This window comes from Mobula birostris, chromosome 23 (genome assembly GCF_030028105.1).
Source record: "Mobula birostris isolate sMobBir1 chromosome 23, sMobBir1.hap1, whole genome shotgun sequence".
Lineage (NCBI taxonomy): Eukaryota > Metazoa > Chordata > Chondrichthyes > Myliobatiformes > Myliobatidae > Mobula > Mobula birostris.
The window spans coordinates 26,495,860-26,521,115 of NC_092392.1; the positions used below are offsets into that span (position 1 = coordinate 26,495,860).

Here is a 25,256-nt window from a genome sequence, read left to right on the forward strand (position 1 = left end):
TCTTGGTTTGTATCTATTGTCCTTAAAGAAACAGCACTGGCTATTTTCCAGTTGTCTGGGACCTCATACATGACTAATAGCTTTACAGCAATCTTTCAATCTAGCAGTCTTCCACCTTGCCTCTCTTAATAATCGGGGATGTATCCCATCGGGCCCTGGAGATTCATCTCCTTACTGTCCAATACCTTATTCATCTTGATATCAAGATACCCTCAAGTATCAGCATATATCTGATTTCAGTGTTATTCATGTCCTTCCCCTTGGTGAAGACTAACAAGAAATAATATTTTAGTTCATTGCTATCCTCTTCTACAGGCATAAATTCCATCCTTTATCCTTGACTGGTCCAGCCCTTCTTGTATTCTACTCTGTTAAATGCATGTACTGTATAAAATGCCTTGAGATTCTCCTTATCTCTACTCACCAAGAACATTTCATCGTCACCTTTAGCATCCCAATGTCCTGCTGAAATTCTCTCCTACTTCCTTTATATTTCTCCATGGCCCTGACTGAACTTTACATATGCTTCCTTTGAGATTTTGAGTAAAATTTGCAATTTCTCTCACCACAAAATTTCTGCTCTTTGCCATCCTTACCCGACTTTTTCTGACCTGTTGGTCTTTAAACAGCTCCCATTTGTCCGATAACAGCTGCTCCCAATCTATTCTTCCCAGATCATACTAATACTGCTCTGATCAGCCCTTCCCTAATCTAAAACTTCCCCAAAGATTCAGCTTTATCCATAGCTACCTGAAAACTTGTGGAATTACGATCACTGCACCCAATATACTTGCTCACTGAAACTGTAATCAGTTGGCTGGGCTCATTTTCCAAGCTCAAATATGGCATTGAAACAAGTATAGTTCAGCTATCAGTCCTGCATGTTCATTAAACGGGTTTGACATTCAAACATTGCAATCCATTTGCAGCAAGTAAGATAGTTTTTTTCTCTGATTACACTATAGCTCATTGAAATTAATGGGCAGCCCAGATCCAATATTTTACAGAGATGTTGTGCTATCCTCTGTTAACCATTTGATTGTACAGTTCTCCATCAAATCTCCTTTTGAATATCTTTACTAAAAAAAGACAAAGAACTTGTATGCACATCAACATTTTCACAGAAACAAGGAGGAAAACATGCTGGAGTAAAAGGTTTTGCAAATTTTGCTAACCAAGAAGTATGACATCTACGGCTGTGTTAAATGTGCACGGTACTGACTATCACTGGCTGATATTGATATGAAACGCAGAATTGTAGTTGGATTCACCTCTCCTTCTGATTGGGAATTTATTTGGAGCCAAGTTGTTCCAGTGGGGAAGGGCATGAAGAGAATCAATGTTCAATTGTGCTTTCAAAGATGTGATGAACCACCATGGTTTGGGGCTTGACAGACTGATGTTTTCTGAAAGTAACATGTGGCTGGTTGAACATTACAAAATAGGCATTCAAGGAAATTGAATATTATCTCTTCTCTGGCTGGGTTGAGGTCAATTATTTAACTTGACTGTGACTACACACAATGCAAAAGCAGACATTGGCACGTATACAGAGATGATGTTTGCAAGAATATTTGTAACTATACGCTAGTGCCACACTAATTCTGAAACTACAATAACAAATACTGCATCTCGAGCATCAATGCAGCTTGTTCTAATTTCAAACTTTAACTTACCCCCTACCTTCATGCAAAATAAATAACTGATTGGAAAGTTAATTATTTAAAGACCTGGAAGGCAATGTAAACGTCACAGCAGAGGCTAGCTTCAGTATATGCAGTTTGCGGTCAGGTTAGGACCACCTGAATTAAGGACATCCCAAAGTTTGGCTTAGCTCCCATAGTATTATTGAATACGATGCTCTGAGGTATGCACATAAACTTGTTCATACAAATGGCAAAACCAGTTTCACACTCTCCGCTTTCAGTAATTGCTCCTATCAACCTCACATACTTTTTATGCCATTCAGTACATGACTGTGATGTGGTGACCAGATTGAGCGCTTTCTGTATATTCTCCAGCCTTGGCAAAATTGACCCGTAGACATGTAAAAATGGAGCTTGTTTGTTACGTGGAGATGGCCTGTAAACATATTTAGATGACTATGCTAAGATTGGACACCCACAAACATTTTGATCAACAAAAATATAACATGACAAAATGAAAAGTAATCTCTATCATTGTGAAAGAGCTCAATTATTAGCTTTTGACAACAGCCTTGCAGGAGCTGTACAGTAAAGACGCACCTTGGACTTTATCTCCACAAGTTTTGACCTGTGCTGAGGTGATTCAAGGCTAAAAGGAGTAGTCACATTTCATCTGGTGTGCACTGCACATGCACGAGGTAACTTAACGGTACACACATTCAACAAGTACAAGAATTGTTTCCTTTGTTAGTTACCCATATTCTGTGCTGGCCAGCTGACGGCATTTGGTCTCTGACAATAATCAGCTGCTTTTCCTGTGTTGCTGACTGCTGGGATTTCCATTTATTTTTGTGTTTATTGTTGCACAATTTAATCCTCTGCTTAAGCGCACATCTGACCACTGCTTTGTATAAACACCTGCCGCAAAGCTGTGCTGCGGTTGGACTGACATATACAAATTCATAACAAGTCTTGTTTGGATCCAGCACTGTACTCCCTCCAGCTGATCAATGCACTGTATTGCACCAACATAAAACATGAGGTTCACGAGAATGACCCTGGGATCAAAAGGGTTAACGTATGAGGAGTGTTTGATGGCTCTGGGCCTGTATTCTCTGGAGCTTAGTAGAATGAGGGGGTGATCTCATTGAAACCTATCAAATATTGAAAGGCCTAGATAGAGTGGAGCTGGAGAGGACGTCTCCTATAATGGCGGAGTCCAGGAACAGAGGGCACAGCCTCAGAATACAAGGACACCCCTTTAGAAAAGCGAATTAGCCAGAAGGTAGTGAATCTGTGGAATTCTTTGCCACGGGTAGCTGTGGAGACCAAGTCATTAGATATATTTAAAGCAGGGGTTGATAGGTTCAAAGATTATGGAGAGAAGGTAGGGGAATGATTGAGAGGGATAATAAATCGGCTATGATGGAATGGCGGAGTAGACTTGATGGGCTGAATGGCCTAATCCTGCTCCTGTACGTCCTATGTCCTATGGGTAAACATGCTCTTTTCCACTATTGCATTGCATTTATAACTTCTACTCTTCTTGGATTTTTATGTCCCCAGCATATTTCTCTTACACTTAAGAAATGACTAATTTCAGAAGTGAATTCTTATTTTTAAAGTGTTGATCAGTCATTAGAAAATTACAAATTAGTAGGACAAATACATAATGTCCGTCATGCCATGTTCCAATATAAATGAGTAAGAGAAACCCATCTCTAAAGTCGGTACATCCAATCAAAAGTTGGCATAACATAAATCACAAGCAGAAGGGAAGAGCAAACACTACCTTGCATTCTGGACAACCATAACTTGGCTGCAAACATCCAGAGATTGAGGAGAGAGAAGAGCAGACAGAAGTAAAAAGATGCACAAAAGCAAAGACAAATCAGAGTAAGTTCAAGAATAAAGTTAAGCATATGAACAGATTTGTATCAAAATCTTTTAAGGTGAGCAAAAGAAAAGATTTGGGTTAGGGCACTAAAACAATTACTCATATAATTTAAAACAGTTCTGAGATCTGCCCTGGATTAGACTAAGCTCTACACAGAATTAAGAATTACCAATGAATGGATAAATCAAGGCTAGAAAACAAATAAATAATAGTCATTACATTTTTTACCTGGGAACATAGGACCAGTTGAAGGCCATTCATCACTTGAGTCTGTTACGTCACACTATTATGTGACTAACTTCATAACCCCTTTGGCCCTTAACATATTTGGCTGTCAAAATCTTTCAGGGAGCAGATTAGACAATGAGGTTTATGGAGGAAATGTCAAAACTCTGAATAGTAAGTTACTGGAACCAATTACATGAATGTATGTGATGCCTAGATAGTCAATAGAAGCAACTACTAGCAGAGGTGTCAAAACAAGCTGATATAGAGTCACAGAATCATAGAACACTACAGCATAGAAACAAGCCCTTCAGCCCATCTGGTCTGTGCTGCACCATTAATCTGCCTAGTCCCATCAACTTGCACCTGGACCACAGACCACCATACCCCTCCCAACCATGTACATATCCAAATATCTCTTAATTGTTGAAACTGAACCCACATCCAACACTTGTGCTGGCAGCACATGCAACACTCTCACCACTCTCTGAGTGAAGAAGTTTCCCCTCATGTTTTCCTTAAAACATTTCACCTTTCACTATTAACCATGACTTCTAGTCCCAGTCTCACCCAACCTCAATGGAATGCCTGCTTGCATTTACCCTATCTATACCCCTCATAATTTTGGATACCTCTGTCAAATATCCTCTCAAACTTCTATGTTCTAGGGAATAAAGTCCCAAACTATTCAACCTTTCCCTATAACTCAGGTCATCAGGTCCCAGCAACATCCTTATAAATTTTCTCTGAACTCTTTCAACCTTGTTTACATCTTTCCTGTAGGTAGATGACAAAAATAGCACACAATACTCCAAATTAGTCCTCACCAACATTGTATAATACAATTTCAACATAACATCCCATTTCCTGTACTCAATACATTGATTTATCAAAGTCAATGTGCCAACAATGTTCTTTACGAACCTCTTTACCCATGGCACCACTTTCAATCAATTATGGATCTGTATTCCCTGATCCCCCTGTTCCACCACACTCCTCAGTGCCCTTCCACTCACTGGTTGGTCCTCCAAAGTGCACCACCTCACACTTAAGTTCCATCTGCCACTTTTCTAGCTGGTCCAGATCCTGTTCCAAGCTTTGATAGCCTTCTTTGCTGTCCACTGCACCCCCATTCTTGGTGTCATCCACAAATTTGTTGATCTAGTTTATCACATTGTCATCCATATTGTTGATATAGATTTCAATGATCCTTGCAGCACACCAATAGTCACAGGCCTCCAGTCAGGGAGGCAACCGACTATAACCACTCCCTGGCTTCTTCCTCGAAGACAATGTCTAATCCAGTTTATTACCTTATCTTGATTGCCAAGCAACTGAACTTTCTTGACCAACCTCCCATGCGGTACCTTGTCAACAGCTTTGCTAAAGTACATGTAGATCACATCCACTATCTTGCCTTCCTCAACTTTCCTGGTAACTTCCTCAAAAACACTATAAGATTGGTTAGACAAAACTTACCACACCCAAAGCCATGTTGACTATCCCTAATCAGTCCCTGTTTATCCAAATACTTATATATCTAGTTCCTTAGAAAACTTTCCAATAACTTTCCCACTACTGATGTCAAACTCACTGGCCTATAATCTCTTGGCTCATTCTTAGAGTCTTTCTTAAACAACAGAACAACATTAGCTATTCTTCAATCCTCCAGCATCTCACACTTAGTTAAGGATATTTTTAATATCTCTGCTACGACTCCTGCAATTTCTGCACTTGCCTCCACAGGGTCTGAGGGAACACCTTATCTAGCCCTGGGGATTCGTCCACCCTAAATTGCCTCAAAGCAGGCAACACCTTCTCCTCTGTAATCTATATAGGATTCATGACCGAGCTGCTGCTTTGCCTCACACCTATAGACTCTGTGTCATCTTCCTAATAAATACAGATGCAAATAATCTATTTAAGACCTCTCCCATCTTTTTCAGCTCCATGCATTGATTACCACTCTGATTTTCCAGAGGACAAATTTTGTCCTTTGCTGTCCTTTTGCTCTTAGTATATTGTGAGCAGGTTTGGGTCCTTTATCTTAGAAAGGATGTGCTGAAACTGGAGAGGGTTCACAAAAATGATTCCAGGATTGAATAGCTTGTCGTATGAAATGCGTTTGATGGCTCTGGGCCTGTATTCACTAAAATTCAGAACAATGAGGGGTGACCTCATTGAAACCTATTGAATGGTGAAAGGCGTTGATAGAGTGGAAATGAAGAGGATGTTTCCTATGGTAGGAGAGCGTTAGAGGGGAGGATTCAGTGTTAGAGGGGAGGATTCAGCGTTAGAGGGATGGATTCAGCGTTACAGGGGAGGACTCAGCGTTAGGGGGGAGGATTCAGTGTTAGAGGGATGGATTCAGCATTAGAGTAATGGATTCAGCATTAGAGGGAGGACTCAGCGTTAGGGGGGAGGATTCAGTGTTAGAGGGGGAGGATTCAGTGTTAGAGGGATGGATTCAGCGTTGGGGGGAGGATTCAGCGTTACAGGGGAGGATTCAGCGTTGGGGGGAGGATTCAGCGTTAGAGGGGAGGATTCAGCGTTAGAGGGATGGATTCAGCGTTAGAGGGGAGGATTCAGTGTTAGAGGGGGAGGATTCAGTGTTAGAGGGATGGATTCAGCATTAGAGTGATGGATTCAGCGTTAAAGGGGAGGACTCAGCATTAGAGGGGAGGATTCAGTGTTAGAAGGGAGGATTCAGTGTTAGAGGGACGGATTCAGCGTTAGAGGGGAGGATTCAGTGTTAGAGTGATGGATTCAGCGTTAGAGGGGAGGATTCAGTGTTAGAGGGGAGGATTCAGTGTTAGAGGGATGGATTCAGCGTTAGAGGGATGGATTCAGTGTTAGAGGGACGGATTCAGCTTTAGAGGGACGGATTCAGCGTTAGAGGGACGGATTCAGCATTAGAGGGATGGATTCAGTGTTAGGGAATGGATTCAGTGTTAGAGGGGAGGATTCAGTCTTTGAGGGTTGTACTCAGTTTTAGAGTTATGATTCAGTGTTAGAGGTATGGCTGCAGTTGTAGAGGTATGGGTTCTGTGACAGAAGAATGGATTCTGTGTTTGAGTTATGGATTCAGAGTGAGAGGGATGGATTGCATGTTACAGGGATAGATACTGTGTTTTAGAGGTGGATTCCTTGTGGGCAATTTGGCTAGAGTTGTCCAGGTGGGTTTAAACTAACTTGGCAGGGGGATGGGAACCAGAATGATAGTACTGAAGACGAAACAGTTTGTTTACAAACAGAGGCAATGTGAGACAGAGGCAAACAGGTTTTTAGCAAGAGGCTGATGATAGGGCATACTAGCAGTCAACAGGATGAGTTACAATGTAAAAGGCAGACAGAATTGAAAAGGGCGAATGCAGGACTGAAGGTACTATATTTGAATGTGCACAGTATATGGAATAAGCTTGATGAATTTGTCGCACAGTTACAGATTGGCAAGTATGGTGTTGTAGGCATCGCTGAATCATGGCTGAGAGAAGATTATAGTTCGGAAATTAATTGTCAAGAATACACATTGTATCGAACAAACAGGCAAGAAGACAGGGGGTAGTGTGGCTCTATGGGTTAAAAAAATAAATAAAATCATTAGAAAGAGGTGAAATAGGGTCAGAAGGTGTTGAATCGTTATGGACAGATCTAAGGACCTGTATGAGTAAAAAGAGTCTGATAGAAGTTGTTTACAGATCCCCAAACAGTGGTAAGGATGTGGTCTACCAGTTCCAATGGAAGACAGAAAATTCATATCAAAACGACAGTGTTACAATATGCAGGTAAATTGGGAAAATCAGGTTGGTGTGGGATTCCAAGAAAGGGAGTTTCTAGAGAGCCTATGAGATGGCTTTTTAGAGCAGCTCGAGGTTGAACCTACCAGGTGATCAGCTATTCTAGATTGGGTGTTGTGCAGTGACCCAGAATTGATGAAAAAGCCTAAGGTAAAAATCCTTCAGGGATAAATGATCAGAATAGGATTGAATTCACCTTAAAAGTTGAAAAGGAGAAGCGAAAGTCAGTTGTATCAGTGTTACATTGGAGTAAAGGGAATTACGGAGGCATGAGAGAGGAGTTGGCCAGAAATGGTTTGAAAAGAACACTGGCAAGAGTGATGGCAGAGCAGCAATGTCTGGAATTTCTGGAAGCAATTCAGAAAAGCACAGGATATATACATCCTAAAGAGGAAGAAGTATCCTAAAGGCAAGATGACACAACCATGGCTAACAAGGGAAGTCGAAGCCATCAGAAAACCCAAAAGAAGGGCATATAATAGAGCAAAAATTAGTGGGAAGTTAGGGGATTGGGAAGCTTTTAAAAACCAAAACTAAAAAAGTCTTTTAAGAAGGTAAAGATGGAATACAAAATTAAGCTAGCCAATAATATTAAAGAAGTTACCAAAAGTTTCTTCAGATACATAAAGCGTGAAAGAGAGGTGAGAGTGGGTATCAGACGGCAGGAAAGTGATGTTGGAGAGGTCGGAATGGGGACAAGGAAATGGCGGATGGACTGAATACGTACTTTACATTGGTCTTCATTGTGGAAGACACTAGCAGTACGGTGGAAGTTCCAAGTGTGTGGGGTCATGTCGTGTACCTGGATTTTGTTGTGCACAAGGTGCCACACATGAGGCTGCTGAACAAGCTACAAGCTCCTGGTATGACAGGAAAGATTCTGGCATGGATAAAGCAGTGGCTGATTGGCAGGAGACAAAGAATGGAAATAAAGGGCACCTTTTCTGGTTGGCTGCCAATGACTCGTGTTCCAAAGGGGTTTATGTTGGGACCGATTCTTTTTACGTTATATGTCAATGATTTGGATGATAGAATTGATGGGTTTGTTGCAAAGTCTGCAGACAATATAGAGATAGGTGGAGGGGCAGGTAGTTTTGAGGAAATAGGGAGGCTACAGAAGGACTGAAACAGATTAGGAGAATGGGCATAAAAGTGGCCGATGGAATACAATGTCCGGAGGTGGTATGGTCATGCACTTTGGTAGAAGAAATGAAAGGGTTGGCTATTTTCTAAATGGAGAGAAAATATAAAAATCTGAGGTGCAGAGGAACTTGTGTGTCCTTGCGCAGGATTCCCTAAAGGTTAATTTGCAGGTTGAGTCTGGGGTAAGGAAGGCAGATGTGACGTTTGCATTTATTTCAAGGGACTAGGATATAAAAGTAATGATGCAATGTTGAGACTTTATAAAGCACTGGTGAGGTCTCACTTGGAGTATTGTGAGCAGTTTTGGACCCCCTGTCTTAGAAACGACGTGCTGAAACTGGTGAGGGTTCAAAGGAGGTCCACAAAAATGATTCCAGGATTACATGGCTTGTCATATAAAGACCATTTGGTGGCTCTGGGCCTGTATTCACTGGAATTTAGAAGAATGAGGAGTGAACTAATTGAAACCTATCAAATGGTGTAAGGCCTATGTTGGAATTTTCCAAGTTCAGAGGACACAGCCTCAGAATAGAAGGATGTCCTTTTAGAACGGAGTTGAGGAGGAATTCTTGTCGCCAGGGAAAGGTGAATCTGTGGAATTCATGGCTAGAGGCAGCTGTGGCGGCCAATTCTTTATGTATATTTAAGGCAGAGGTTGATAGATCCTTGTTTGGTCAGGACATGAAGGGATATGGGGGGAAAGCAGGAGAATTGGGCTGAGAGGAAAATGGATTGGCCATGATGAAAGGGCAAAGCAGCCATGATGGGCCAAATGGCCAAATTCTGCTCCGATGTCTTGTGGTCTGATGGCCTGATGGATTCAGTGTAAGAGGGATCGACTCAGTTTTAGAGGTATCGGTTCATGGATTCTGTATTAAATGTATGGATTCAGTGTTAGCGGTATTGATTCAGTGTTAGATGCATGGATTTGGTACTAGATGTATGGATTCAGTGTTAGAGGTATTGATTCAGTGTTAGATATATGAATTTCAGTGTTGGAGGTACGTATTCAGTGTTAGGAATATGGATTCAGTTGTGTATTCATTTCTCTACTGACAGTGACACCATGGCTGGTGCATCTTTTTGTCATGAGTCCTCATTGAATCTCTTGAGAATCAGACCACCAAAATCTGAAGTATAGGAAAACAACCTATACAAAATGTAAAGAGGGAACTGTTTCATTTGAAGTCGGTGTGTAAGCACATGACCTAAGGTGTCAGATCAGGCTGTGTTGTTTATTTTGATTTTACACAAATAAAAACTATTTTTAGAACATGCATTCTAATGACCATATCCTCATCAAATTACAATGATCTACTATAATGAGAGGCCAATACCAAGGTTGATCATGGATAAGCAAGGACCTAGACCCTCCCTTAGCAATTTATCTACTGCCACAATAGGTCTACAGTGGATGCAATCTCATTGCCTCTCCACTGCATATGACTGCATGTGTTTCCTCTCACAGTTCAAAGATGTACTGGTTGATAAGCTAGTTGGTCATTATAAATTGCCCCGTGATTAGGCTAGGGTTAAATTGAGGGTGGCTGGGTGATGTGGCTCAAAGGGTCTGAAGGGCCTATTCAGTATTGTTTCGCAATAAATAAACAAAAATAAAAACTATCTCCTCTTTGCTGGCAATCAACACTCCTTATTTATGCTTATTTTGACTATTTATGTATTATTATTATTTCTTTATTTTTGTATTTGCACAATTTGTTGCCTTTCAATCACCCACTTGATGCAGTTGTTCATTAATTCTATTATGGTAACAATCCCTGGGTTGTATATAGTGATATATATGGTATGTACAGGTCGACCTTCACTAATCCGGCACCACTGCGACCTGAGGAGTGCTGGATTAGTGAAAATGCCGAATTACAGAAGGATCACATTAAGCATAATCAGTGCTGGATTACCGAAGGAACCGGATTACAGGTAGTCGGATTAGTGCAGGTCGACCTGTACTTTGAACTTTGAATACTGGTGCATCTTAAGGATGCACGCTTAGCTTGTTACTCTATTCTCTCTACATGTATGACTGTGTGGCTAAGCACGGCGCAAGCACCACCTATAAATATGCTGATGTTGGCGACAGAATCTCAGATGGTAAGGAGGAGGTGTACAAGTGTGAGACAGATTGGCTGGTCAAGTGGTGTTGCAACAACAACGTCACACTCGATGTCAGTAAGACCAAGGGATTGATTGTGGACTTCAGGAAGGGAAGTTCAGGAACACTGACCAGTCCTTGTTGAGGGGACAGCTACGGAAAGGGTGAGCAGTTTCAAGTTCCTGGGTGTCAACATCTCTGAAGATCTCTCCTGGGTCCAACATATGGATGCGATTACAAAGGAGGCATGACAGTGGCTATATTTCGTTTGGAGTTTGAGGAGATTTGATATGTCACTGAAGACTCTAACAAATTTGTACAGATGTGCTATGGATCTAGCGGAGGTCCTAAATAACATGCTTCTTGTCCAATATACCACTATATTTTGGCTCAGGGAAGAGAATAGTGATCCTTGAAACATTTACACATTACAAGAAAGTGGGTGCTTGCGGTCTTAAAGTACATGAAGGTGGATAAATCCCTGGGCCTGTTGAAGTGTATTGTGGGACATTGGAGGAAGACAGGGAAGAACTTACTAGGACCCTGGCAAACTTATTTGTATCATCAACATCCATGGGTGTGGTACTGGAAGATTGATTCCCTATCCGTGGCTGTGCCTATATGAAAGAAGGGTTACAAGAGTAAACCAGGGGACAATTGGCTGGTGACACTGACTTTGGTGGTGGATCAATTACTGGAGGGGATTTAGAGGGACAGGATTTGCCTGAATTTTATTTATTTAGAGATACAGTGCAGTAACAGGTCACCCAGCTACACAGCTGGAGAAAGCCCATGGAAAACGTACAAACTCCTGACAGACAGTGGTGGGAATTGAACCCAGGTCTCTGGCATTGTAATAGTGTTAAGCTAACCGCTACGTTACTGTGTCACCCTTTGGAAAGGCTGAGATTGATTAGGGATAAACTGAGGATCTTCAAGAGGATTTCATAAGGGCAGAGTAGTAGATATTGTCCATGTGGACTTGACCAAGGCCTTTGGCAAGGTCCCTTATGGTAGGCAGGGCCAGAAGTATAGGTCATATGGCCTGGTGGAAGCAATCAATGATGGTAATGGAGGGTTGTTGATTGGAAGTGTATGAGCGATGGTGTGTTGCATTGATTTGTCCTGGGCCCCACTGCTGTTTGTTATTTATACTACCAACTTGGATGAGAATTGGCTTGATTACACAAACATGAGAAAATTGCAGATGCTGCAAATCCAAAGCAACACTCACAAAATGCTAGAGGAACTCAGCAGACCTGTGGAAAAGAGTAAATAATTGATGTTTCCTGCCAAGACCCCTTCATCAGGACTGGAAAGGGAGGGGAGAAGTCAGAGTAAGAAGGTGAGGGGAGGGGAGGAAGAAGTACAAGGTGGCAGGTGGTAGGCGAAACTGGGTGGGGGGTGCAGTAAAGAGTTGAGTGAAAGAGATAAAAGGCTGGAGAAGAGGGAATCTCATATGAGAGGACGGAAGACCATGGAAGAAAGAGGAGGAGGCATAGCACCAGAGGCAGGTGATTGGCAGGTAAGGAGATAAGGTGAGAGAGGGAAACAGAAATGAGGAACAGTGAAGGAGAGGAAGGGGAGCAATTATCAGATGTTCATGCCATCAGGTTGGAGGCTACCTGGATGGAATATAAGGTGTTACTCCTCCAAACAGAGTGTGGCCTCATTGTGGCAGTAGAGGAGGCCGTGGGCTGACATGTTGGAATGGGAATGGGATGTAGAATTGAAATGGGTGGCCACCGAGATATCCCACTTTTTGTGGTGGACAGAGCGAAGGTGCTCAATGAAGTGGTCTCCCATTCTACATCAGGCCTCAACAATATACAGGCGGCCACACAAGAGCACGGGATACAATAGATGACCCTGACAGACTCACAAGTGAAGTGTCGCCTCACCTGGAAGAAGTGTTTATGGCCCTGCATGGCAGCGAGGGAGGAGGTGTAGAGATGGGTGTGGCACTTGTTCTGCTTGCAAAGATAAGTACCAGCAGGGAGTTCAGTGTAGATGAAAGAGCGGACAAAGGAGTTGAGTAGGGAGTGATCCCTGTGGAAAACTGAAAGTGGCGGGGGGGGGGGTGGAGGTAGAGATGGAGGAATGATGTACTTGGTGGTGGGATCCCATTGGAGATGGTGGAAGTTATGGAGAATTATATGCTGGATGCAGAGGCTAGTGTGGCGGTAGGTAAGGACAAGAGGAACCCTATCCTTGGTGTGATGGCAGGAGGATGGGATGAGGGAAGATGAGCGTGAAATGGAAGAGATGTGGATGAGGACAGTGTTGATGCTGGTGGAAGGGAAGCCCTTTTCTTTGAAGAAGGAGAGCATTTCAGTTGTTTTGTGCTAAGAAGCTTTGTCCTGAGTGCTGATGCAGTGGAGATGGAGGAACTGAGAAAAGGGTAAGCAGGGTGGGAAGAGGTATAGTCCAGATAGCTGGGAGAGTCAGTGAGTTTATGAAAGATTAAATAGACTGTCTCCAGGAATGGAGACAGAGACATTGAGAAAGGGGAGAGAGTTTTCAGTAATGGACCAAGTAAATTTGGGGGCAGGGTGGAAGTTGGAGGCAAAGTTGATGAATTGACGAGCTCAGCATGGGTGCAGGAAGCATAGAAAGAGTTGGGGACTGATGCTGGTGATAAGCTTGGAACATGGACCGTTGCACGTAGCTGACGAAAAGGCAGGCACAGCTGGGACCCTTGTGAGTGCCCACGACTACACCTTTGGTTTGAAGGAAGTGGGAGGAGCCGATGGAGAAATTATTGAGGGTGAGGACCAATTCCACCAGACAGAGGAGAGTGGTGGTGGATGGGAACTGGTTGGGTCTGGTGTCTAGAAAGAAGCAGAGAGATTTAAGGCCCTCCTGATGGGGGAATGGAAGTGTATAGGGATTGGACATCCAGAGCGAAAATGAGATAATTGGGGCCAGGGAACAAAGTCAAGTAAAAGAACAAGAGCATGTGAAGTGTCACGGGTGTAGGCAGGAAGGGACTGAACCAGAGGGGATAAAACAGGGTCAAGGTATGCAGATGCAAGTTCAGTGGGGTGGAAGCAGGGTCTGCCTGGACAGTCAGGTTCATCACAAACACAAGAAAACCTGCAGCTGCTGGAAACCCAAAGCTACACATACACAAAATGCTGGAGGAACTCAGCAGGTCAGGTAGCATCTAAGGAAATGAGTGAACAGCTGATGTTTCGAGCTGAGACCCAAACTTAGTTTGCTTTTGTCATCAAAATTGGTATAGTGCACTGAAAAAGGTTATCTAACCTTTCAAATGGATCTAGAAACTAGGAACTGGTAGGGGAAGGTATTATTACAATGTTTAAAAGGCATTTTGACAATGCATCGATAGGTAAAGTTTGGAGAGATCTGGGCCAAATGCAAACAAAAGCGACTAGGTCAGGTAGGCATCATGGAAAGGCCAGTTTTTATGTTATATAACTCTATGAACTTCTAGTTTCCATGGTGAATACAACTGAGAAAGATTCAATTAACACCTCACCCATCTTGTGTTGCTCCATACACATTGATCTTTAAGGGGCCCTGTTCTCTCCATCATGACTATTTTGGTCTTAGTATTCCCTATAGACATTCCAAGGATTTTCCTTGACCTTATCTGCCAAAGCTATTTCATGTTCCCTTTTTGCCTTTCTGATTCCCCTGTTATGTGTAATCGTACACCACTTCTATTCCTTAAAGGATTCATGTCATCCCAGCTGCTTATATCTAACTGACCTGTTTGTAAACTGAACCTTACATTCCTTTCTATCTGCAGTAACCATCCACCCCCTTGTTTATCTGCAAATAATTTTACATTGCCTTAACAATATTCAAAGGCTTTCCACTGCTTTTTAAAGAAATGATTTCCAATGAAGATCTGCGAGAGAGAACAATCCACCTCATCTCTTGTTTTTAAAAATTAGCCCCCTTATTAGTAAATGCTAACAATTTGCTCTGGATATTCCCACAGGAGAAACCAACTTCTGAGCATCCACCCTGTCAAAGCCTTCTGTGATCTTATGTTCAATCAAATCCCCTCACACTTTTCGAAACACCCAGTCTGTTCAACTTTACTCCAAGTATAACTCTGGTTACATTTTTAATAACTCTTTCTAATGCATTAACAGTACTTTAGCTGAGATCAGACAAATGCTCTGTTTAAATTGAACAATAGCTCCTCACTTTTGTTTTCAATGTTGCTAACATAGTTGGCATTCCTAATTACTGCTGCATCTGCATATACTTTTGTTGCAAAACAATGTAGTCTCCATACATTCTCCTCAAAACTTACTCTGCTTCTCTTTATTTAAAATTTTTCACACTAAGAAATAAAGTCCTAGCCTTTCCAAACTTCCCCTGTAACTGTCCCCCATGTCCAGGCAACACCTTTGTAAATCGTTTCAACATTTTTCCAGTTTAACAACATTTTTCCCTTTGCAGGGAGTCCAAAACTGAATGAACTTCTCCAAGTGTGGCAACTTGTACAACTACACCATGACTTAGCAATTTTTATACTCACAGCCATGACTGGTGAAGGCCAGCATGCCGCAAGCCTTCTTTACCACCCCGTCTACCTTGAGTCCACTTTCAGGGAGCCATATTCTACAACACTCCCAGGGTCCTGCCTCTTACTGTGATTTGCCATTGTTCATCTCAGCTTTCGTACCACCAACACACTTAGTAACTTCACCTTCAGTTTCGACATCCAAGTCACTTACATAAATGGTAAAACGTTGAGGCCAAGTACTGATACCGAAAGCTCACTACTTCTAATATCTTGCACGACTGTAAGACCTAATTATACCTGAACTCTGTTTCCTGTAAAACAGACAGCTCTTACATCATGAGGTATAATACCCCACTGTAGCTACTACTGAGAACTCTAATGAACTGGGCAAACATGATTTCTCTTTCACATATCTGTGTTGACCTTGCTTGGTTAACTTGATTTCTTTCTATGCTTTGCCAAAACATCTTTAATGATTTTTCTCATGTTTTTCCTTTTTTTATTGGAAGCAAATAAGTCCAAATGATGCGAATATGATAAAGAAACCTATAGAATATCCAGGAATTGGTTGACACCGAGCAAGTGGGCTGGTCAGTTAGGAAAAACATGGCAAAAGGGATTTAACTTAGAAAAGTGTGCGGTAATACATTAATAACCTAGATAAGAGTGAAATAACATATGAAATTTAACCTAAGTAAGGCGGTGCTCTAACAAGACAGAGATGTATTTCTCTTGAGAGATGTCAAAAACCGGGGGGCACATCTTTTAAATATTTGCTGCAGAGATGAGCGGGACGTTAATGAGAATTTTATTCACCCTGAGGGTAGTAGGTTTTTTGGAATTTGTTGCCTTAAAGAATTCCTCATCATATTTAACTAGTACATTCCTGTGTACTTGATCTTTGACCTGCAGGTAAGGTGCCAATGGTAGATGGTGGCATTATGTTGGTTAACTCTCAGATCATCCCAGACTCCGTGGACTGAATGGCCTCCGTCCGTGCCACAAGTACTCAGCCAAGCACTCTTCAAATATTCTTATTATTATTAAAGTTAATTTGTTGTAAATACACGAACATCCTGCCTCGGTTGTGTTACTGGAATACCAGCACGATACTGCTCATGACTTATGTAGGCTGAGAAAGAGAAATCATTTATTAACTTTATTTGTGATAAGTCAGACAAAAATTTAATAAGATTTTAACCACTGAACCATTTAGGCTACAAATAAAAGCCTGTGTCTACTTTAACATGCAAATTGCTTCTCATTGGTGTCTGTGACATCATATTCCTAAATAATCTAATATATGAGTATAGAAAGTACAAAGTGTTAACAAGAACACTAGAAATTCTTTGATCAAATAATGTACTTCATCTTTATAATATTGAACATGGTATTTGCTATTGGAGTACATCTAGAACTTTTAAAATCATTCTCCCTGTATAAAAACCTAAATTTATGAATTCACATCAAGGTGTTTTTAGTTAAATGTGCAGCTTAAAGATTGGTATCAAGCTGATAATATTGCTGAATGATTTAGCTCATGCTGACTGAGGCGGAAGATAACTTTGATAGTCAATTGACATTATTGTCTTCATCCCCAATCAAGATGTTGTCTGCAGGTAAATTGAAATACACGGTATTTATTGTGTCCAACCTCCTTAAGATATTTTAAGACAACAATCTCACAATAGGAGCCCTTAGGCTCAGATTTGGTTTGGGATACATAAAGAGCTGGTGATTGTGGGGCCAGTGGTACAGGGATTTCAAAGCCATTTCTAACCAGAACTTTACCATTGAAATATACAAGTTCAATGCAACAAGCTGAATTTCCATCATTTACCATATTTTGTATATCGTACAAATTACTGAATCTAGAAAATACCAAAACAACACCATTTATAAAATTATGAGAGGCATAAGTAGACAGATGGTATCTTTTTCCAAGGGTCAAAATACGAGAGGGCAAGTATTTAAGACGAGAGGGGTGAAGTTCAAAGGAAATGTGTGGGTTTAGATTGTTTTACCCAGAGAGTGTTGGGTGCCTGGAATGTGCTGGCTGGGGTGGTAGCAGATATGACAGAGGCACATAAGGTGCTCTTTTATTGACACATGAATATGCACAGGATGGAAGGATATGAATATTATGCAGGCAGAAGGGATTAGTTTAGTTAGGCATTTAATTACTAGTTTAATTAATTTTCTACAATATGATGGGCTGAAGGATCTGTCCTGTGCTGTAGAGTTCTGGTTTCTATTGGGCCAAAGCGTTTGCACATCAGGAGAATGAAGGCATTGGAATTCAAGAGTTACTTTCCTTACCCTCTGCCTGGAAGAAGATAAACCTTAACAAATGGATCAGAATAACCATTGTTGTCTCTCGGAGCAAGGTCCCTGGCTTGGAGAACATGAACAATGAGATTTCCAACTTGCTTGTCATAGTTCATTTGCAACTAAGGGGAAAAAGAGAATCCAAGTGACAGAAAGTTAGAAGTAGCTACAGGATATATTTCCCATTTTTTGCTGATGTTTTCTGATTCCTTTTCCTGGTTGAGAAATGTGAGACATTTATTTAGAGTCTGATTATTACTCTGCAATTGCCAGACCAAATTGCTAATCTCAGCGATCCTTTCACTGCATTGTAGAATAACTGATGAGGGAATTTTTAATGTACTGCATTTTGTGACACTACGTTGACAATATGTATGTATCCACCATGTAATATTCAATTTAGTGACAGTTCTAAATGTGGTATAAATTGTAGGATAAGAGGAACCAATCTCATATTGATTTAATCATTATTGTTTCAATCAAAATCCTTCTGCTATCGCCAAAAAGAATAAAATCATTCACCATAGACAAAAGAATGTGCCACCAGAATGGGTGGATGAGAAGGAGTGTGGTAGATCAGAGGGATCTGGGAATACAGATCAATGATTGCTTGAAAGTGGCACCACAGGCAGATGGGGTCATAGAGAGAGTTTTGGGCACATTGGCTTCATAAATCAAAGTACTGAGTACAGAGGTTGGGATGTTATGTTGAAGTTGCTTAAGATGTTGGAGAGTCTAAATTTGGAAGTTTGTGAGCATTTCTGGTCACCTACCTATGGGAAAAATATCAATAAGATTGAAAGAGTACAAAGAACATTTACAAGTATTTTGCTAGGACTTAAGGACCTGAGTTACAGGGAAAGGTTGAATAGATCTAGGCTTTATTCACTGGAGCATAGGACAATAGGGGAGAATTGATAGTGGTATATAACATTATGACAGGTGTAGATAGTATTAATGCAAACAGGATTTTTCCACTGAGGTTGGGTGACTAGAACTAGAGGTCATAGGTTAAGGAAGAAAGGTGAAATATTTCAGTTAGACCTGAGGGGGAACTTCATCACCTAGAGAGTGGTGAGAGTATGGTGTGGGTTCAATTTCAATATTCAAGAGAAATTTGGATGGGGACGTGGATGAGAGGGTATGAAGGACTATAGTCCAGGTGTGGGTCAATGGGAGTAGGCAGAATAACAGTTTGGCATAGTTTAGATGGGGCGAATGGCCTACTTCTGGGCTGTAGAGCTCAAAGTCTCTATGACTCTTAAGGAATTGGATCTTGAAACAAACTTGTTATCATAAATTACTCTCCTAAGCAATTCCTATTTCTGGCGAGAACCAAGTTCTCCCCTATGCTTTGAGATTCAATTTAAGTTCAATGAAGACATGAAGTATATCAAGGATCAAAACTTTAGTAGCAATGTAATTTACATTGTATATATTGCAGCTTGTATAGAGTCTAGAATACACAATAAAGCTCTATCATTAAACATGAATATGAAAACACACTGAAAGTGAACTATAATTCTCTCTGTAAATTTTTCTGACTATGTGACATCCCATCTTGGCAACATAGATTATGAGACCTATCATTTGAAGGATGCTGTTTGATTTGTTTTTTGGAACATGATTGCTACTGATAAGGCCAAGATCTGTTGCCCGTTCCTAAATACCTTGAGAAGGTAGTGATGGATAAATACCTTGAGAAGGTAGTGATGGATAAATACCTTGAGCAGGTAGTGATGGATAAATACCTTGAGAAGGTAGTGATGGATAAATACCTTGAGCAGGTAGTGATGGATAAATACCTTGAGAAGGTAGTGATGGATAAATACCTTGAGCAGGTAGTGATGGATAAATACCTTGAGCAGGTAGTGATGGACTGCCTGCTTGAACCCCTGCAGTACTCCCACAATGTTGTTCGGAGTGCAGTTGTAGGATTTCAATTCAACAGAAATGAAAGGACAGCAGATGAAGATGGAGTGAGTGTTGGAAGTGAATCTCAAACTGGTGGTATTTCTCTGTGTCTGCTGCCCTTGTCCTTGGTGTGACAGAGGTCACAGGTTTGAGAGGAGCTGTTAGACTTCCCCAGGTTAAATAACCACAGTGCACATTGTATTTATGAAGTGGATGAAATGTGATTGGGGTTCTGATTAAGTAGGGCTGAACTTCCTTTGTGCTGTTGAACCTCTTGAGTATTGTTTGAGTGCACTTTGCCAGGCCAGTGGAAATCATCATGATCCTGCAAAGGGTCTGATGTGGGAAGAGGTCACCTTCATTTCTTATCCAACCTACCTCTCTCCTCTAACTGGCTGTCGTCTAGAAATATTTGTGGATTCCTTTTCCCAAAATCATGGAACCAATAAGGCACAAGGGATCCAAGGCATGGCAACAAACTGGATCCAAAACTGTCCTGGTGATGGGGGGGGGGGCAAAGGGAGATGGTGGATGGGTGTATTCTGACTGGAAATCAGTAATTAGTGTATGGCAGGGAATGGTGCGGGTGCCCTTGTTAAGTACATGTAAGGTACTTGGATGAGAATGTAGGTGGTAGTGTGAGCACTTAAGTTCCTCAGCATACATATCACTGAGGATCTCACGTGGTCTGTACACACCAGGTGTGTAGTGAAAAAAGCGTCACAGTGCCTCTTTCACCTCAGATGTTGGAAGAAATTTGGTATGGGCCCCCAAATCCTAAGAACTTCCTATAGGGGCAGAACTTTATATATATATGGAGGGAGGGAGGGAGGGAGGGAGGGAGAGAGAGAGAGAGAGAGAGAGAGAGAGAGAGAGAGAGAGAGAGAGAGAGATCACAACTTAGTCAATGGCAGATCTATCTGACCAATCTGATTAATATTTTTGAGGAGGTGACAAAGTATATAGATGAGGGCAGTGAAGTATGTGTGATTTATATGGACTTACAGTGAGGCCTTTGGGAAGCTCTTATACGAAAGACTGGCCCAAAAGGTTAGAGATCATGGGATCCAGAACAACTTGTGAAGTATGACATAAAATTGACTTGGCATGAGGAAGCAAATGTGCTAGAGGGCTATTTTGTGATTGGCATAGTTGCTGACAGTGTGGAGGGTAGTCCTAGCCTTAGGTATGATATTGATGTGTTGGTGAGATGGGCTGAGAGAGGGCAGATGTTGTTCGATTTTGAGAAATGATAGAAAGAGTGTGGAATAAATTCACGGGTATTGCCTGGAATGGAGAGCTATAGCTATAAGGGGGGATTAGATAGTTGAATTATTCTTACTTGAGCATAGGTACGATAGTCAAAGATGCATTTATTTTAATGGAAAAAGCCTGACAAGGTAGGTCAGAGGAACTGAAGGCATGGAATGGTCCTGAAATATTATCGCCATAACAGAAATCTGGACAGGGATGGGCAGATTGGCAACACAATATTCCTGGCTACAGATTTTACAGGCATAATAGAGCTGAAGGTAAAAGAGGAGGGGCAGTCATGTTTTTGATTAGCGAAAACATCACAGCATTAGTTCGGGAGGATATTCTGGGAGAATCGTCCAGTCAGATAGATGGGCAGAAATTAGAAATAAGAAGGGGATTATAACTTTGATGGGATTGTATTATAGTCAGTGGAAATTCCTATCATCTTCTGTCTTTATTTCAGATTTTCAGCATGTGCAGTTTTTTGATTTTCAGAATTGAAGTTATGGATAAAGGGTAGCAGGGAGTTGTGAGAAGTGCTTATTTTTATGCAGAGAGGGGATGACCTGGAAGCCATTCTCAGGATACACAGTCGATCAAGATTTTCTCAGGGGAATTGGAGAGGGACTGTATGGACACTTGCCTGCAGAAGTGTGGGGAAGGGTGTTGTGAGAAGCCACTCTTGAGAAGGCACTCATTAATGATGAGCTAAAGCATTTCACTTCTGCCTTAATAATTCCGTAATTACATGAAATCCCAAATTTGCAATCGCACTCAGTAATACAGAATGTTGGAAAAATAAACCATCAATATAACATAAAATGCCAGCAGTATTTTACCTGAATTTCTCCAGTAATTGGATGTGACTTGCTTGCTGTTTCTGAAGGCTGCAAAATAATAAAACCCATTTAACGAATAAACATTTTCTGTGGTTGTTACTTTTAACCTGTTATTTTATGCAACATTGGATTAAATTCTCTATTTGTTTATAGGAATGCAAACATAAATGAAAAGCAATGATTATTATTAAATATATGCTTGTCTTTTTTAAGTTGCTTGGCCCTGCATCAATTCAGTTCATCTCATTTTGTTATATTTACTCTTTGCTTCTATTTTCTTTGGAGAATTGTGTGGCAATGAAGCGAGAATGGAGGTGAAGTAAGAATACTGTAAACAATGTAGACAGCATCCATCCAGTCCATATCCAAATCTCTACAAGAGCAGAGGGATCACTGCTGAATTTCCCTTTACTGCTTCTCTCACTCTTTTCACTTGAATTTCCTTCACTAAGTATTCTCTCTATCCTATATGCTTTCTAGATTCTGCTAAATAACCCAGAACTGCCAAAAATTTAATCTATTTATTACAGTCATAGAGAGAAGTGCAGTGCAGAAACAGGTCCTTCAGCCCATCTAGTCCATGCTGAAACCATTTAAACTGTCCACTCCCATCAACTTACACCGGGGCCGTAGCCCTCCACATCTCTGCTATCCACGTACCTATCCAAGCTTCTCTTAAATGTCCAAATCTTAATGCATGCATTACTGAATGACAATAAAAGAGGACTGCGTGTCCTCATAATCTAATCTAATCTAATCTAATCCAGCTCGCAAGCACCATTTGTGCTGGCAGCTCATTCCACACTCTCATGACTATCTGAGTTAAGAAATTTCCCCTCATTTTCCCTTTAAACCTCTCACCTTTCACCCTTCACCCATGACCTCTGGTTGTAGTCCCACCTAATCCCTTAGAATACCTTCCAATAACTTTCCCACAATATTTATTAAGAGAGGTAGTGCAGAACAGGTTCTTCCACCCAATGAGCTGCACCACCCAGTGACCCACCTGTTCTATCCTAGCCTAATCACAGGAGAATTTACAATGACCTATCAACCTACTAACCGGATTGTCATTGGACTGTGGGAGGAAACCGGATTACCCGGATGAAACACGTGTGGTCATAGGGAGAATGTCCAATTTCCTTACAGATGGTGCTGGATCTGAACTCTGAACTCTGGAATGCCCTGAGCTGTAATAGCATTGCGCTAACTGCTATGTTACCATAGCAACATATATTCTGGAATGATACGTCTGCATAAGTATGTATTTGGCTAGATAACAGTGAAACATGAGCATGAAAAATTCCACAAAGTAAAGGCCACTTCATCATTATATGATTAGCAAACCCTTCAAGGCCGATACAGTGTGACTGAATTTATTGTGGTATCACAACACCCTAACTCCAACTTTAGGAAAACATTTCCCGCACAGATATTTTGTCTGACCAAGCCAAGCATCTTTCAATAAGATTGTTAATGCAATGTAGTTCTCGATTCAACTTTTGTGGATGGCTTTGGAGTAGTTTATGCTTATCCTTGGAGAAGGATTTCAGTCTCATCAGTTTAGAATAAATGCAAGCCAATACATTGAAAACTTATTATTGAACACCATTAGAAATTTCAGGCCTTAGGAGCGCACTGATTTTGCAGTCCGCTTGTTTCCTTAATTATCCAATAACAAGTCACAAAAATACTGATAATACATTTAATGACCACATTTAATGACTGCTAGAGATAATGGATGTTAAGTGAAACAGCATCCACTGTGATGTCCCCATTTTTGACTGTCGAATGTACTGCCAAAACGCACCATCAAAGTTCACACAACTACAAAGGTGACCAGGGAGAGAAAATGGAGAATGGCTGGCACTGGTCAGCACCAATGGTCAAGAACTTCAGAAGGGGAGAAAACTGCCACAGAATCAAATTACTGAAGCATATTACTTGCAATATTATCTAAATAACTTAAACATTAGTTATTAAATGATAACCCCTAATTTCCTGACTCTAATGGGTTAGAATATGGTAGGTATATATATAATATTAATATTTGAACAGAAAGTATGATGATATCTTAAAGGAAATGAAACAAATAAGAAAAATAAACTGAATAAGATTTATTGTGCCTTCTTGCATGTTATTGAAATAGAATTATAGAATTCTTCCCAGGTTTGTAAACCTTGGTGATATCTTCTAGGATAGGGCTTACCTCAAGAATATTTCTCTCATTATTTGTGTCAGGGCCAGGTGTATGGAAAGAAAAGGTTTCGGGAGGTACATAGGCCAAACATGAATAAATGGGACCAGCTTTGATGGCATTTTAGTTGGCATGAATGAATAGGGCCAAAGGGTCTTCTTCTAAGCTGTATTGCTCAATGAATCTAAAGGTAGGTAATAACGTTGTGACTTGTTATTTGACCTGGGTTACTGCAGTAACAGCAAGAAAACAATGCAAGATAGTCCAGTCTCTCTTTATACGGTAGCTACTACTCTCTAATCCAGGCAACATCCTGATAAACACATGGATGAAGGTACATAAGATATGGGAGCAGAATTAGGCTACTTGGCCCATTATGTATTCTCTGCCATTCCATCATGGCTAATCCAACTTTCCTTTCAGCCCCTGCCTTATCCCTATATCCCTTCATGCCCTGACCAATCAAGAATCTATCAACCTCTACCTTAAATATACATAAAGACTTGGCCTCCACAGCTGCCTGTGGCAAAGAATTCCACAGATTCACCACTCTCTGGCTAAAGAAATTCCTCCTCATCTGCATACTGAAAGGACGCCCCTCTACTGTGAGGCTGTGTCCCCTGGTCCATGACTCTTGCACCATAGGAGACATCAACTCCACATCCGCTCCATCAAGGCCTTTCACCATGAGATAGGTTTCAATGAGGTCACCCCTCATTCTTCTGAATTCTAATGAGTACAGGCCCAGAGCCACCAAACACTCTTCATCTGACAAACCATTCAATCCTGGTATCACTTCCGTACACCTCCTTTGAACCCCTTCCAGTTTCAGCACATCCTTTCTAGATGTGATATGATGGCTGATTTTTTGCTTGTGAAGATCAGGATAAGAAGCCCAAAACTGCTCGCAATACTCCAAGTGAGGCTTCACCAATGCTTTGAAAAGTCTCAATATTACATCCTTCCTTTCATATTCTTGAAATAAATGCTAACATTGCACTTCCCTTCCTCACCACAGACTCAACCTACAAATTAACTTTAGGGAATCCTGTATAAAGACTCCCAAGTCCCTTTGCATATCAGTTTTATTGTATTTTCTCTCCATTTAGAAAATAGTCAGCCTTTCATTTTTTTCTACCAAAGTGCATGATCATACACTTTGTGACACCGTATTCCATCTGACACTTTACAACAAAGCCGTCAAATTCATCATCCAAATCATTGGCATACCACATAAAAAGAATCGATCCCAACCTGGACCCCTGTGGAACACCACAAGTCATCGACAGCCAACCAGAAAAAACTCCCTTTACTCCCACTCTTTGCCTTCTGCCAATCAATCACTTCTTTATCCATGCTAGAAAATTTCCTGTAATACCATGGGCTTGGAGCCTGT

At 41.1% G+C, this 25,256-nt stretch overlaps 1 protein-coding gene across 1 annotated transcript in view; it reads right to left on the reverse strand.

Moving 5' to 3' along the window:
* Nucleotides 1-25,256, reverse strand: part of pcloa (piccolo presynaptic cytomatrix protein a) — a 383,977-nt gene that overhangs the window by 103,187 nt on the left and 255,534 nt on the right. The window contains exons 16-18 of the mRNA XM_072241857.1: nt 21,664-21,711; nt 17,645-17,775; nt 3,439-3,465 (exon numbers count right to left, since the gene is read on the reverse strand). Coding sequence (XP_072097958.1) covers nt 3,439-3,465; nt 17,645-17,775; nt 21,664-21,711 — 206 coding nt within the window. The remainder of the gene's footprint in view (nt 1-3,438; nt 3,466-17,644; nt 17,776-21,663; nt 21,712-25,256) is intronic.